Source organism: Passer montanus, unplaced genomic scaffold, assembly GCF_014805655.1.
Source record: "Passer montanus isolate IOZ18808 unplaced genomic scaffold, ASM1480565v1 scaffold189, whole genome shotgun sequence".
NCBI lineage: Eukaryota > Metazoa > Chordata > Aves > Passeriformes > Passeridae > Passer > Passer montanus.
The window spans coordinates 87,458-102,020 of record NW_024366381.1 but is presented as its reverse complement, the minus strand read 5'-3'; the positions used below and the strand labels follow the sequence as shown (position 1 = coordinate 102,020).

General features: G+C 45.0%; 1 protein-coding gene across 1 annotated transcript in view; it reads right to left on the bottom strand.

The window, feature by feature from the left end:
* Positions 1–14,563, bottom strand: part of DDHD1 (DDHD domain containing 1) — a 63,079-nt gene that overhangs the window by 5,230 nt on the left and 43,286 nt on the right. Inside the window, exons 8-11 of the mRNA XM_039705905.1 lie at positions 8,445–8,707; positions 7,005–7,080; positions 2,443–2,592; positions 512–764 (exon numbers count right to left, since the gene is read on the bottom strand). Of these exons, the coding sequence (XP_039561839.1) occupies positions 512–764; positions 2,443–2,592; positions 7,005–7,080; positions 8,445–8,707 (742 nt within the window). The remainder of the gene's footprint in view (positions 1–511; positions 765–2,442; positions 2,593–7,004; positions 7,081–8,444; positions 8,708–14,563) is intronic.

Here is a 14,563-nt window from a genome sequence, read left to right as displayed (position 1 = left end):
TGACAGAACTGGGATTGTGGGTGTGGGGTTTGGACAGAAGTGTGTGATGTCACAGGGTGGAAAACTTAAGAGTTTAAGGGTTTAGAATATAGTAATAGATATGGTGCAAGATGCAGGTTTTAGGGTGGATGCTGCTCCTTCTTCTTCACCTTCTTCTCCATGGGTTTGGGTGGTTTTGTGTAATTGGATAAAAAAGTCCCCATTGCGGGCAGGGGTGGTTGGTTCTTGGGTTAAAAGTGAAAATAATTGAGGTGTCATTTCTTAATTGGATAGTTAAGCCTTAAAGGACCTTGTATAGAAAGCCAGTGAGCCATTTTGCAGCTTGTTAGTAGAATGCTGCAGAACTCACCACTTGCAACACAGGTAAGAAATAACAAACACCTAATCCTGAACACGAAATACCACCCCGAGCCCCTTCAATCCCCCAACAGAGACAGAAAAGGAAGCCGAGAGCCACCAACCACCCCAAGTGCTGCTGTCCCCTCCCAGGCCAGGGACAGAGGGGCATTACCCAGGATGCTGGCTTTGCCAATGTTGGTGATGGACTCGCCGTAGTGGCGCCGCACCATGACCGGGGACGTGGTGGGGCTGGGCGCCGCCGAGGCGCTCTCGGCCTCCGGGGCTGAGGTAGCTTCTTTGCTGGGGTTCAGGAAACTTGGCTTCATGTGCTCGTAAGGGAGCGGGTTGGCCGTGTTGTACCAGTGGATCTGCACAGGCGAGATGTTGCTGTAGTGTTTCAGGATTAAGGGTTCTAATCTGTAGGCCTGAAAAGGGAGTTCGGAGTAAAGATCAGTGCTGGGAGGCCCAGACTGGGGGAAAAATCAGTTTTCCTTCCCATCCAGAGCTCCCTCCAACCTCAAATCCAGAATATCTGTCCTAAGCAAAGCCTAGGAGGTGACACAGTGGTGGCGTTACACAGTGGTCGCGTTACAGTGTAATTCACTTTTAGTATCACTGTCACTGCCATATTTTCTGGAAAAATCCCTTTGCCAGGATTTCTCTCCTGAGAAGCCTCAGAGAAAAATGAAAACAAGAATTATCTGATTTGCTTCTCCTGTGTTGTGCTGCTTTGGAATGTGGTTTGGACATTGTTTAGCAACAGGTGCAAGTTTGATTGGTTTCATGTGAATTGTTTTGACTTAATCACCAATCACCCTCAGGCTGTGTCAGGACTCTGGAAGAAATCACAAATTTTCATTAAGATTCTGTGTAGCCTTCTGTCTGTATCCTTTATTCTTTAGTATAGTTTTGTATAGCATTCTTTAATATATTATAACATCATGAAATAATAAATTAGCCTTCTGAGAACATGGAGTCAGATTCATCAACTTCCTTCCTTTGACAGGGACCCCACAGTTTCACAGGAAGATTTATCAGCTACACAGCTGCTTGTGAGCTCACTTTTGCACATCTCTACAACATCTGCATTACAACACTTGTACTGTATGTTGTTACCAACACACAGGTTACTAACAGATGGCTTCACTGAGAGAACAAACTTCATGTAAAGTTAAGCTGATTCTAACACAATAAACAGGAACTGGCTATGTAAACATTTTGTTTGATGGCTCTTTGTTGATCCTTGTGCAAACCATGAGTTATGTTTATTTAAAAAATATTTTCATATTGATTATTTATTTATCTTTGTCCACTTAGATGTAGAAAAACATCTTGCATTTCTTTATTTTAAAACTAAGTGAAGTTACTATTTGCAGAGAGGAACCAATTGTCCCTGATAATCCAGGAAAATTCTGGAGCAGCTGAAACTGAACATGACCATGTTTGGATTAAAGTCTGAATATACTTAAATTCAGCTACTTTAAATAGGAAAGTATCCCCAAATTGCTGTTGTAGATGAAATTCCAGATCCAATTTGCATCAGAGAAGTTACCAAGGGGATGCAGATCAAAGGTCCAGTAAGTAATTTAGTAACAGCCAACACTGGCTGCTGTGGAATAAGGAAAAGGCAAAGCTACACCAACAATCCTCTCCCAAATACTATCAACAAACGTTTACTTGTGGGATCCTTTGGAAAAAAAAAGAAATCAATCTTTGCTTTTCTATGTTATCTTGTAACTGCTTGTGAAGCCTTTTTTAACAGCAAAAATGTCTTTGGACAGATAATGTTTTAATGGAAGTCAGGAAGTTAAACACAAAATCCTTGTCTGAAAAAGGATTATTTCTTTAAAAAAAATCAGAATAATCCCAAATCTTATGCTTATTACTATAAAAAGAGAAGCAAAATATATGTTATTTACAGCAATTATTTGTAGGAAATGTAATTCTACAGTTCCAAACCCCAAGCCATTGTATAATAACCATGAACAAATAATCCTCTGCTGGAACACACTCGTGTTGACTCACACACTTTGAAGATCCCACATCACCCCAGAGCTTAAAACCAGGCAAGGTAAAAGCTTGGGACTGCAATTAAAGACTCACCACTGGATCTGTGGGGTGGAAAATGTTCAACAAGCGGTTACAAATGGTTCTGGGCAGGATGTGGTCCTGGCTGCCGCTGGTGCCGGGACGGATCCCACGCAAGGCCAGGAACACTGCCAGGGGGGATCCCATACAGAAGAAATTCTCAACCTGGGGAGAGATTTCATCCATGTTAATAAGGACGGAAATGATGTTTCCTAACACTGGATTTGATTTCTCTCTCAATTTCTTGGTTTCAGTGGAGGGACTCAAAGTCTTGGTTGGTCCAGCTCTTCACAACATCAATAAATGAGGCTTAAACTGCCTTTGGCTGCATGTTGGGGTGCTACAACCAAAAATCAAGTTGGATATTTGAACTCAGAGAGGTCCAGCAGCACTGGAAAGGATGGAGCAAGAAGAGTTTGGGGGACACTAAAGAAAAACAAAGCCTGGATGTGGCACTGGGTGCCAGGGTTGAGTTGAGGTGCTGGGGCTGGGCTGGACTTGATCATCTTGAAGGTCTCTCCCAGCCCAGTGATTCTGTGAAATGAGTCTGATTTCTCCTGGAGCTTCCCAAACCTGCCAGCCCTCCTCATTCTTATCCTAACCAAGTTCTCCATGATTTGGAGAGTGAACAGAATGGTGCTTGTCCCCAGTGCCACCATGTCCCCACCAGGAGCAGGCACAGCCCACTGGGACACTCTGATGTCACCCAAAGCTGATGTGACCTCGCTCTCAAGTCCTGCCTCCAACATCACCTGAGTAAATCTGAGCTGCCACATCTGAAAAGTCACTGAACCTGCATTTTGGGGTCAATATAACCAACCTGAGGTCAGGACTCAACTCTGACACCCCCCCACTACCTCAGGCATCGGATTCTAAAACCATCAAATGGAAAACTCAGTGGTAAAAAACACTTCCCTAAGTCAAAATTACCTTTCAACCTTTATTTTCTTACTTGAATAATTAATTTGATCATCATCAGATTCTCAGCCAGCAAGAGAAATTGCTGAATTCTTGCTAAATGCACGTGGAGGATCCTTGGAATGCCATGTGCCTTCCCTGTATGTTGGCACATGGAATGAGGGCATAGGAATAATGGTCCCTTTCATCTCTTGGATTCCAGTGCTGCACAAAACATTCCTCCTCCTCTGTCTTGGCACTGGTACCACCCCTCTTCCTTCCAAAGGAAGTCCCAACTTGATGGAAAAAGTAAAAACTAGACCTTCAGCATGGTTATTCCATGTCCCATGCAGCACAGCTCTGCTCTGTCATTAAAAATGTCACTTGGTGCAAAGCTCCTTTCCTTTCCTCAGCCCAGGTTTTACACATTTCTTGTGTTTTGGCAGCTTGGACAAAAAGCTTTTTCATCTTCAAACACAACAGAAAGAGACATTCCCAGTGCAATCCTTTAAATGGAATAAGTAACCTCTAACCCTGTCCATCTGATACTCAAGTGTCAAGCATCTGAAAGGCACAATTATGGTTTTTCTGCTTTAGGGAGGAATCAGACAGTGCCTGCCAGCTTGCACTGAGCAGAGGACACTTCAAAGAGATTGGGGAAACTCTCAAAAGGTAACTGGTTTCAATGGTTACAAAGTGTGTGGCTTTTGTCCCACTGCTGTCCCATAATTTCTATTGATAAACAGTGCTGGAGTCCCCATCCCTGGAGGGATTTAAGGTGGATGTGGCACTTGGGGACATGGTTTAGTAGTGGACAGGTCCTGCCAGCTTGCACTGAGCAGAGGACACTTCAAAGAGATTGGGGAAACTCTCAAAAGGTAACTGGTTTCAATGGTTACAGTGTGTGGCTTTTGTCCCACTGCTGTCCCATAATTTCTATTGATAAACAGTGCTGGAGTCCCCATCCCTGGAGGGATTTAAGGTGGATGTGGCACTTGGGGACATGGTTTAGTGGTGGACAGGTATTTTCCAACCTTAATTCTATGATTCTTAACCCCAAATCCTTTAATCTACAGCCATTAGACTGTCAGTGCTGTTCCAAGGTGGCTGAAGATGAGGCTGCTGTATTATAAAACCTACTGGGAATAGAAGATCAAAATCTTTCTAGAAAATATTTATTAATTTTGGTTGTTTCTCGTGCAGTCAGGAGCAGGGCATTTTCCTGTAAATGTTAACAACACAGGAGATGTGTTTATGAACTGACCTTTGAGAGAACTCCTCTCCTGGTTATGATTCATAAACAGAAGACTTAATGAATTTATTTGTATTTTAAGCAGAAGCTGAGCCAAGCAGTCATCCATTCCAGTTAGCACTGCAGTGTTTTCATAATTAAGTGAAGGAAAAGAACCTGAATGAGTCAACAGAAGTGAGGCAGCAGAGCCCTTTTGTGCTGGGCACAAAGAACACGAGGTTCAGGCTGGACCTTCCTCCAGAGGAGCTTCTGCAGCCTTGGCTGAGTGAGAAGTGCTGAGGATCCCTGAAGTCTTTTGGGCCAGGACATTGCAAGGCCAGATTTAAATGGATTTCCACGTCAGCCCTAAGGAATAACTGAGGTACATCCTGCTCTCCTCCTCCCTACCATGACTGAAATTCATCCTACAATAAAGAATTCCCATTTTCATTCACCAGAGGCATGAAGGGGGTGGTGCCACACCATCCCCCATGTTCTTCAGCCCCTCACCCTTTAACTCCAGCTCCTCTTCCAAGGCTGGTGGGGAGAAGGCTGTGATTCTAAATCTTAAATTTACAAGGGGGTGTTGGCTCTGCTTTTAACTCCCAATGCTCCTGTTGGTCCAGCAGGTAATTCCACTATCCCATCTGAGGAAAAGCAGAGGAAGAGAAACAAAAGATCCATCCCCCTCAAGTTCCCACTCTGATGGCTTGTCCAATATTTTATTAGAGTACAACACACCCCGTATCTTTATGTTTTGTGGGGTTTTTCCTACCCATGGAGTCAATAATTTCATTTTCTGTAATATTAAGCATGAACCAAGCAAACTGCTGTATTTCTTCTTGCCTTTATCTTGCCAAAAGCAACTCTGTGCTTGCTCAACATCAAGCACAACTGTCCTTCATGTGGCACCAGTGACTCTGTCCCACTCTGCGAACCCTAATTTTTTTTCAGTCCATGGAAGAGCTGCCATGAAGAGCCAAGGGATGGGTGGCTGGTTTCTGAACAAGGCTGTTCTCTTTCAACAAACCAGCCACCCTCAGTGAGCTGAACTGATGAGCAATCCTATTCCAATCCTACTCTGCTGAAACCCTCCCTTGCCATCATTTCCAGGAAAGCTTCTCCCTCTGGAGCTCTGCCTCAAGCCATGGGAGTCACCAGTGTGAAGCTTCAAAGGAACAAAACATCTCCCTGTCAGGAAGGGCAAGAAAAAGGATGAACTGCAGTGGAAATGCTGCCTGAAGATTACAGATCTATCTCATCAGTTCAGGTAGATAAAATTCTCTTTATCTGAAGTTTCTTCCCCTTTTCTTTCCTCCTCTCCATCTAAAAAGCAACTGTCCAAAAACCCTTCAGTTTAAAACCAACTGAGTGAAGAAAAATCCTTCCCAGAGCTGGGGGAGGACCAGCCTGACTCCAGTTTCTTTGATGGGAGAGATAATAGCCTGGCACATGCTTTCAAGCAGTGATGAAAAGGAGGCTGTGACAATATGAATTATGGCTGGTTTCCTCTTTTTTTAAGGCTCAACATTGACCTTGGCTTCCAGGAGCCCTTCTGAACTCATAAGGAAAGAAAAATGGCAAGTTAAGAAACAATAATCCATTTTATTCTCATCTATCATGTCACATTTTTATGGTTTAATACTTCAGGATGGAGTTGAGCAACTCGAAAGTGTTGCACATCCCACCCAGGAGCTGGAAAATGCCTTTTTCCCAAAGATAAGGAATTCTAGCAATTTGTACAGCTGATTAGCAAGCAATCTGCTTCATGAGATTGAAAGTGTGCTAACTGTCAGAGCAGAATAATTTGGAAGGAAAACCCACTCCTGGAGGAAATTCAATCAGATTTGCTCAGAGATGTGACATGTTAGAAGGAGTCCCCGAGGAAGATGGATTATTCAATGGAGTAGAAGTGAAACCGTTGAAAATATGTGATTGATGTAATCTGCCAAATGGTTTTTACCTTCCCACAGAATTGTGTGTGCGTATAATAACCAGGTTTATGTATTAAAATTGTTTATAATATATATATTCACATATATACACACACTAAATTTAATATAATATTAAATTATGTCGTGTATATATATACATATATATTTTATTATATATAAAATTTAATAGAATCCCAGAATGGTTTGGGTTGGAAGGGACCTTTTAAAGCTCAGCTCATTCCAACCCCCTGCCATGGGCAGGGACACCTCCCACTACTAGACCAGGTTGCTCAAAAAGTATTACAAATACAGAATTGCAGTAAGTAACAATAATCCATGAATACAACAACATTTTTACATATATGTACACACACTTCATCCAATATCCAAATTATTCTGCCAAAATCTTGTCTAGGGACATGGAAAAAAATAAAAGTAAGCAGAATGACTCACACTGCAGGTGTATTTTTACAGCAAGCAGAAAAATTCAGTAGAAACCTCTTGAACATACATACCTTAAATTTTAAGACAGGTGGTTTTGATATGGTGGATGCCTTTAACTCATATAACCTCTCTTCTATCTCTCTCAACCTAGAAAATAGAGATCTTTCTGAGATCCAATAAAAAATGCAGCTTTAACCTCTCTGATCCAAACAGGCATTCCTGTGGGGTCCAACAGTTTTGTCTGCTGGGAAGAGAGAGGGATGGTGTCAGTATTTCCTGGAGCAGCTCAACTGATTAAGAATCAATGTCTGTCAAATCCTGTTTCTCTGGCCACAGAAGGAATCAATCAACACATGACAATTCCCTGTTCACCACCCCAAGCATCTGCCCACCCTCCTTCCTCAGGAGTAGCTGACTCACCTCCTGTTTCCTTGGTGATTTTGCAGCCAAATCACCTGCTTTATTTTGTTCTAAACCCCCCAAACAACCACAAAGCCACAGGAAATGGTCTGGGCATGATGGAGTTCTGTATGAAAGTGGAATTTCTGGAGGATGGTGTCCCACCCTTTCAACTCCCATGAAAAAAAGGCTGTTCACCTGCTTTTCTAGCTGGCCTGAATTAAAAAAAAACAGCTACAATGTAAAGCACACAAAGGGATGGGTAAAACTGTTCCCCATCCCAGTGAATTCCAAAGGTTACAGGATGTCAGCAGTCTATCTTCCAGCATTTCACACTGAATTGCTCACTGAAGGGACAGCCACTCATCCTGTGCAGAAGTGCCAGTGTCTATAAATGATACTTGGGATTTCTGTGGAGGCACCTCAGGGGATGCCTAAAGAGCTGGAGCATGAGTGTGAAAGTGGCCATTTCTCTCTGATTATATGTTTGTGACATGCCTGAAGGGTCATCTTAGCACTGCAACACTTCATTAGGTTTCTAAACTTCCCTTTTCTCAGAAATCCTGCACTGAGTCCAGCCCTGCAGCTGACAGAGACATCCTGCACCCATCCCTAGTGAGACACATCCTAATTCCAACCACAGCAGGGCTGCTGCTAAATTAATGCTTCCCAAGTACCACCAATACTCAGACTGGTTTCAGGAAGGAACCAAAACCTGTGATTCATCATTTGTCATCTCCCACTTGAACGACTGAGGTTGTTAATTTTTAGATTCTCTAATGGGTGTCTCACAGCACCACAGTATCCCCAGCCCTGGCAGTGTCCAAGGCCAGGTTGGATGGGACTTGGGAGCAACCTGGGATAGTGGAAAGTGTCTCTGCTCATGGCAGGGGTTGGAGTTGGCTGATCTTGAAGGTCCCTTCCAACTCAAACCGCTCCATGAGCCTGTGTGGATCCAGAGCTCCCAGTGCTGTGTTTAGCATTTATCACCCAGCCCCAGCAGAAGAACACCAGCCACCAAAGATAACAGCCCTGGAGGGCTCTGGAAACACCCAGAGGGTGTTCTCCAGGGCTGTGGTTATCTCCTCTGACCCCTGGGAGTGGGACATTACCGTTGTTTGGTTATGTAAAGTTCCTCGAGCAAACGCCGCTCCTCGTAGCTCATCCAACTCTCCTCCAGCTCCTCCTCCTCCTTCTGCAGCAGCTGCTCATAGAGCCTGACTGGATTCCAGCCAGTCATGATGTCGTAGGTGATGACACAGCCCAGGGAGTGGGACACGATGGAGACCTTCCCTCCCTTCTCCTCGAACTCGGGGTTCCGGGAGCAGAAGAGGGAGTAGAGCCGGTTCAGCTCCTGCTGCAGCCCCTTCACCAGCTGTGTGAGGACAGAGGGTTTAGTACCCACATCCTGTTGCTCCAGTTGATGTTCAGGAACGTTCCCATCCCACACTGACCCGCTCCTGTTAAATCAGGCTGGGGAGATGAGCTCAATCCCATGGCCAGCAGCAATTGCCTGGCGGATGGTCACTGCTCCAGAGGCTCATCCCTCCCTCCAGAGCCACCAGCAGCCACCACACAGGACACGTGGTGACCCTAAAACTGCTGCACTGCACTGCCCAAGGCATCAAATTGAAATAAACACTTCAACAAATGAAGCACTTCAACAGTTCAAACACTTCAAGCTGTGCCTGAAGTACTGAACAGAATGCTCTGAGGTGAGCAACACCTGGTTTTCACTGGCACACCAGTGATTGCTGGCACAGTGGAATTTATCTCCCTTGCTGGATTCTGTTCCATTTTCTGCAGCACTGAGCAGAAGAGCATTCCTCTTGTATCAAGAGGTTCAGCTCCTTTTTTAATTTAAGGAGGATGGAAGGAGCCTGAGCCACAAATGACCTGGAATCAACTTGGTGCCTTGGGCAGGCTGACCTGGAACAGAGGGTAGATGGAGCTAAAGAATAAAGCAGGGATTGATTCCAAGGATCTCCTCCATGGATCCACCTTGGGCAGCACCAGAGCCCAGCCAGGGCTGCCCCCAGGATGAACCCAAATGGTCCCAAAATGCACGAGCGCTGCCGGGGTCTCTCCCTGGGCTCAGCTCTGCTCCATGTGCACATTGCAGTTCAGTGTCCAGTTCCAGCTGCAGCCCCTGCAGTCCCACCCTGCTTGTTTTTCTCTCTGCAGCCCACGGGCTTTGTGCTCCTGGGCTGAGATTGGGATCATTTGTCCTTGGTGCCCAGCTGGAGCAGGAATTGTTTTGTGTCCCTGCTCTGTGCACAGAGCTCAGAACTACACACCATCAGAACCATGCCCTGATGTGGAGCCCAGCCCCACACACTAAAGTAGCTCAGAATCTGAAAATATAAGAGCTAAGCCTGAGGCATCAAACTCACATCTCTTCCATAACCTTGGCATCACCCTACTAAACAGCTCATACCCCCTTTTCCCTTTATCCCTGTGAGCAGCAGAGGACTGGGAAGAGAGAAATCCACTAAAATGGATGTGCTCAGACTGCAGTGAGAGCCTGGATGGGTTCTGGGAAAATATCCTCAAATTGCTTTTGGGTCTCAGTAAAGCAGGCTTGAACTCATCAAGCCTTTCATTCTCCTCCCCTCTGCCTGGCTGAAAGGAGAGGCAGCTTCCTGTCCCCCCTGCCTTCCTACACCTGCACCTGCTGGAAATTATTCCCAAGGAATCAGAATGAAATGATGCTGCTAAAAAATAAAAAGCTTCATTTCAGGTAAGAGGATGATACAGGAGGAAAAAAGGGAAAAAAGAGACAAACAGAGCCAGAATTTGAACATTTGATATAAACAATGCTTAAAAAACCCCACTTTTATGGCTATAGGTTTCCTGGAGGGGTTTCTGGGGAAAAGCAGGAGTGCAACATGGTTCTTAAACATCACAGACTAAACCTGTAGTACTATAGCAATAAATAAATAAATAGACAAATAAACAAACAAACAAATGTTGGTCCTATGTTCATGGAGTCTCTAAGAAGCTTATCTGCACCAAACCCTACACTGTAGGATAAAAAGGTACAGTTTCCCAGAAAGTATTTTAGAGAGAAACACTGGAAACCATGAGATTTGGGAGCTGGCCAACAAAAAACCAAACCAAAACAAAAAACCCCAATCCCTAAACAAGCAAAAACAAACCCAAAAAACCAGCTTTGCCTGTGGAACTCAGCATGGAAACTGAGCAATGCTTCCAGGCTGTGGCAGGGAGGAGGACAAACAAGAGAGTGCAAATCATTCCCTTGTTAGCAAGAGGAAATTAAAGCTATGGAACATATAATTTCAGCATGATTTTTCAAGAGCCTGAGTCATTACTGAATATAAATATGAATGGCACCAGAAGTGCCAGTGTTTGATACACATTTTACTGAGTGAGAATCCACACAACAAACCCTCTGCCTGAAGCACTGTGAGATGATTACCAGAGCCCTGCAGCAGCTTGCAGAAAGGAGTATCAGAACACCCATTTTCAAGTTTTTTTTGACTGTGATTCTGCCTCTTCTTCCATTTGGGTCTACACAAACTTTCACATATGAACAGGCAGAGAGCTGGAGCTGAAAATGTCAATCAGGATGAGCTGTGGCTGGCTGGTATTTTCTCCATTTAAAAAGGTTTAGATTAAAACCCAGAAAAAAATAGCAAGAATCAGTTGAAGTCAAAATGTTTGGGGATTCATGCCAGGAATAGGTAAAAAATCTTCTGGCATCATGGCATTTCCATTGTAAAGATCTGATCTTGCAATCAAAAAACAGAATATTTATTGGAAAACCCTGGTTGGAAACTGAGTCCAGCCCTGTTTTTAATCCTCCTCGTCCTTAAAAACTTGCTGTTACTGGGAAGTTCAGCACAAACATGGACAGAACTAAAAAATGGATTTCCAAATAGGTGCACACGTGCAATTTTGTAGACCAGAGTCCTGATGTTGATAATTCCTAAACTCCAGATCCCTGAGGTAATTGTGGAGGGGAAGGTCTGCTCTGGGAAAGGCTCCAGATTTCCAGGCACTGGGAATGGTCTGGTTTGCTGCTCTGCCAAAACCAGGAGCCCTCCACCTGCAGTGAGCACTTAGGCATGTTGGTGTCCTGCCAACAGCCCTGTGTCAGCCCTAAGATTAGAAACTGAACCTTTGTGGTGCAGAGTAAGAAAAAAAAAGGAGAAAAATAAAAGGAACTGAAAAGAAAATGAATATTCATTTAAAGTCCCAGCTTAAACCCTGCTTGGTTAAACAGTATATGAAATTAAAGCAATATTTATTGGGGGATGATGTTTAAGGTCCCTTCCAATCCAAGACAGTCTATGATTTAATCCTGATTTGCTTTCTTCGTCCTAAAAAGCATAAAATATTCCAACTTCTGAAAGAAAAGTTCGAACAGGGTTTTAGTCCAGTAAATGCAACATGAACTGCTTTCAAATCTTTGGTAGTTACAGCTTGATATATCCTAAAAATCCATGTAAAAATACTTCTAAAACCACTTCAAAATCAGTAAATCAGTGAATTTTTTTGTTAGATTTAAACATGAAAAATATGACTGTCTATCAAATTTTCTCTTCTAAATGGAATCATTGTAATAAATTTTTTAAGAGCTGATCTCTTTATGCACAGCTTGTCTTTCTACTCCCTCTAAGGGGTCTTAATTAAAGGTTCACTATTAAATAAAAAAAAACCAAACATAAAAAACCAAAGTAACTCTCTCCTCAGCTACCAAACCCAAGACATCCCAAGTGGCTGCTCCATGTCTGCACCTCATGGTTGGGTTACAGGGAACGGGTGCCTCATCCTGAGCTTGCTGACAGCTTCTCCTGCTCCACTGCAGCTCCATCCAAGGAATTCCTGCTGAAATCAGCCCTTTTCCCACTGCTTTCCCTGTTGCACCCAAACTTCCTGCAGTAATCACCCAAAAAATCCCAGGAATGGTGGGAACAGTGGAATGCAGCATGACCAGACTCTCTCTTTGCAACTTCCATCCTCCCTCCCAGTTCCCAGCTCATTTTGGAGACAGTGGCAGCTGTTTTTCCATCCCAGGTCTCCACAGGGCTTTCCTTACAGAAAGCCTGGAGATTCCTTGAGTTCCCTAAGCCAGGGATTGTGGGTTTGGTTCCATCTGGGTCACCTGAAACTGATGCCTTGTGCAGGCTGCCCTAGAGCAGAGGCTGGATGGAGTTCCAGAATAAAGCAGGGATTGATTCCAAGGATCTCCTCCATGGATCCACCTTGGGCAGCACCAGAGCCCAGCCAGGGCTGCCCCCAGGATGAACCCAAATGGTCCCAAAATGCACGAGCGCTGCCGGGGTCTCTCCCTGGGCTCAGCTCTGCTCCATGTGCACATTGCAGTTCAGTGTCCAGTTCCAGCTGCAGCCCCTGCAGTCCCACCCTGCTTGTTTTTCTCTCTGCAGCCCACGGGCTTTGTGCTCCTGGGCTGAGATTGGGATCATTTGTCCTTGGTGCCCAGCTGGAGCAGGAATTGTTTTGTGTCCCTGCTCTGTGCACAGAGCTCAGAACTACACACCATCAGAACCATACCCTGGTGTGGAGCCCAGCCCCACACACTAAAGCAGCTCAGAATCTGAAAATATAAAAGCTAAACCCTGAGGCATCAGCCCAACCCATTTCACCACCTCCTAAGGCTTCTCCAACAGACTAAACAGGCTCAAATACCTCCCAAAAGAATCAATGAGGCAGCAGTGGATTGAGCTGGTGTTTTTCCCTGTCAGCTGTTCTGCTCCATCACCCCCAGCTCCTCCAGAGGGAGCAGGGAAATGCAGCACCTTCAACTGTCTGTTTCTGAGCAGACCAAACACTGTAACAAAGGGAACAATTCCTATTCCTTCCAGAAAAGCTGCATCAAATCCCATGCTCCCAGCTGGCCCTCATCTAGCATCAGCCTGAGGACACTGAAATATTTCAAAGAAAGGGCCTGGAGTGAAAGGACAAGGGGGAATGGCTTCTCACTGATAGAGGGGAATATAGATGGGATATTGGGAAGGACTTCCTGGCTGTGAGGGTGGGCAGGCCCTGGCACAGGTGCCCAGAGCAGGTGTGGCTGTCCCTGGATCCCTGGCAGTGCCCAATGCCAGGCTGGACAGGGCTTGGAGCAGCCTGGGATGGTGGAATGTGCCCCTGCCCATGGTTTGGGGTTTGAAATAAGATGGGCTTTAAGATCCCTTCCAACCCAAACCACTCTGAGATTATCTCTCTCTATCAGCTGAAGTTTTGCCAATAAATCCTCCTTGCAGGAAACTCAAGCCTGCAGGATCAAGTTGCTCAGAAGGCAGCAGCTCATATTCAGATTAACTGAGGTTAGAAGCTCTCTGCCCTTCAGAAACCAAATTAAAGGCAGAGTAAGGAATGCACATCCATGGGGAGCTGGCTTGAGGGCCATGCAATTCCAGGGGGAAGACAAAAACCAGAGTGCTGACCAAAGAGCAGGAGGCAGGGCTTGATGTGGCCAAAAATGTCCTTTGCTTTCCCATTTATGTGCCTGCCTGGCACATGGCTTCCAAGAAATCAAAAAATAACAGCCTGTCCCATCCGTTCAGGAATCCTGGTGGCACAGGGCTGGGGTTTGCACAGATGGGGAGTCTGACTCGGGTGGCATGTCCCTGTCACCTCAGGCTGAAGAACACTGATAAAAAGGGCAGCAGAACCATGTCTTTTATCACCTCCTGAACTGCTGGATCATGATGGGAACAAGAAATTGTGGAAGCAGTGAGACATCCAGAGCTGCTGCCCTTTTGTGCAGAGCATTAACAGCATCCTGTGTCGGGCTGGAAAAATCCAAACCTCTAAATTCCAGCATCCCAAATAGTTGTTCAACCCCTGAATTCCAGCACCAGCATCCCAAACAGCTGTTCAATCCCTGAATTCCAGCACCAGCATCCCAAACAGCTGTTCAACCTCTGAATTCCAGCACCAGCATCCCAAACAGCTGTTCACCCTCCTCTGAGGAAAAGCAGCCTTGAAGACCCAGCATAAATAAGCATGGATATCATGTTCCTGGCAAAGCAGAAGGAAATTGAGATGTGTGTGTGGACAAACAACCCCTGGACACACATCAAGGAGATCCAGAACTCCATCCCCTGGTCCATTTTACGGGCAGATTTTTGGGATTGAAGGGGGTTTTCAATGCACACCAAAACTACCAGTGTAGAAACTGTCATTTTCCTCTCAATATCCAAGAAATGAGTTTTTTTTTTTTCATGAAAACAAGGAGCAG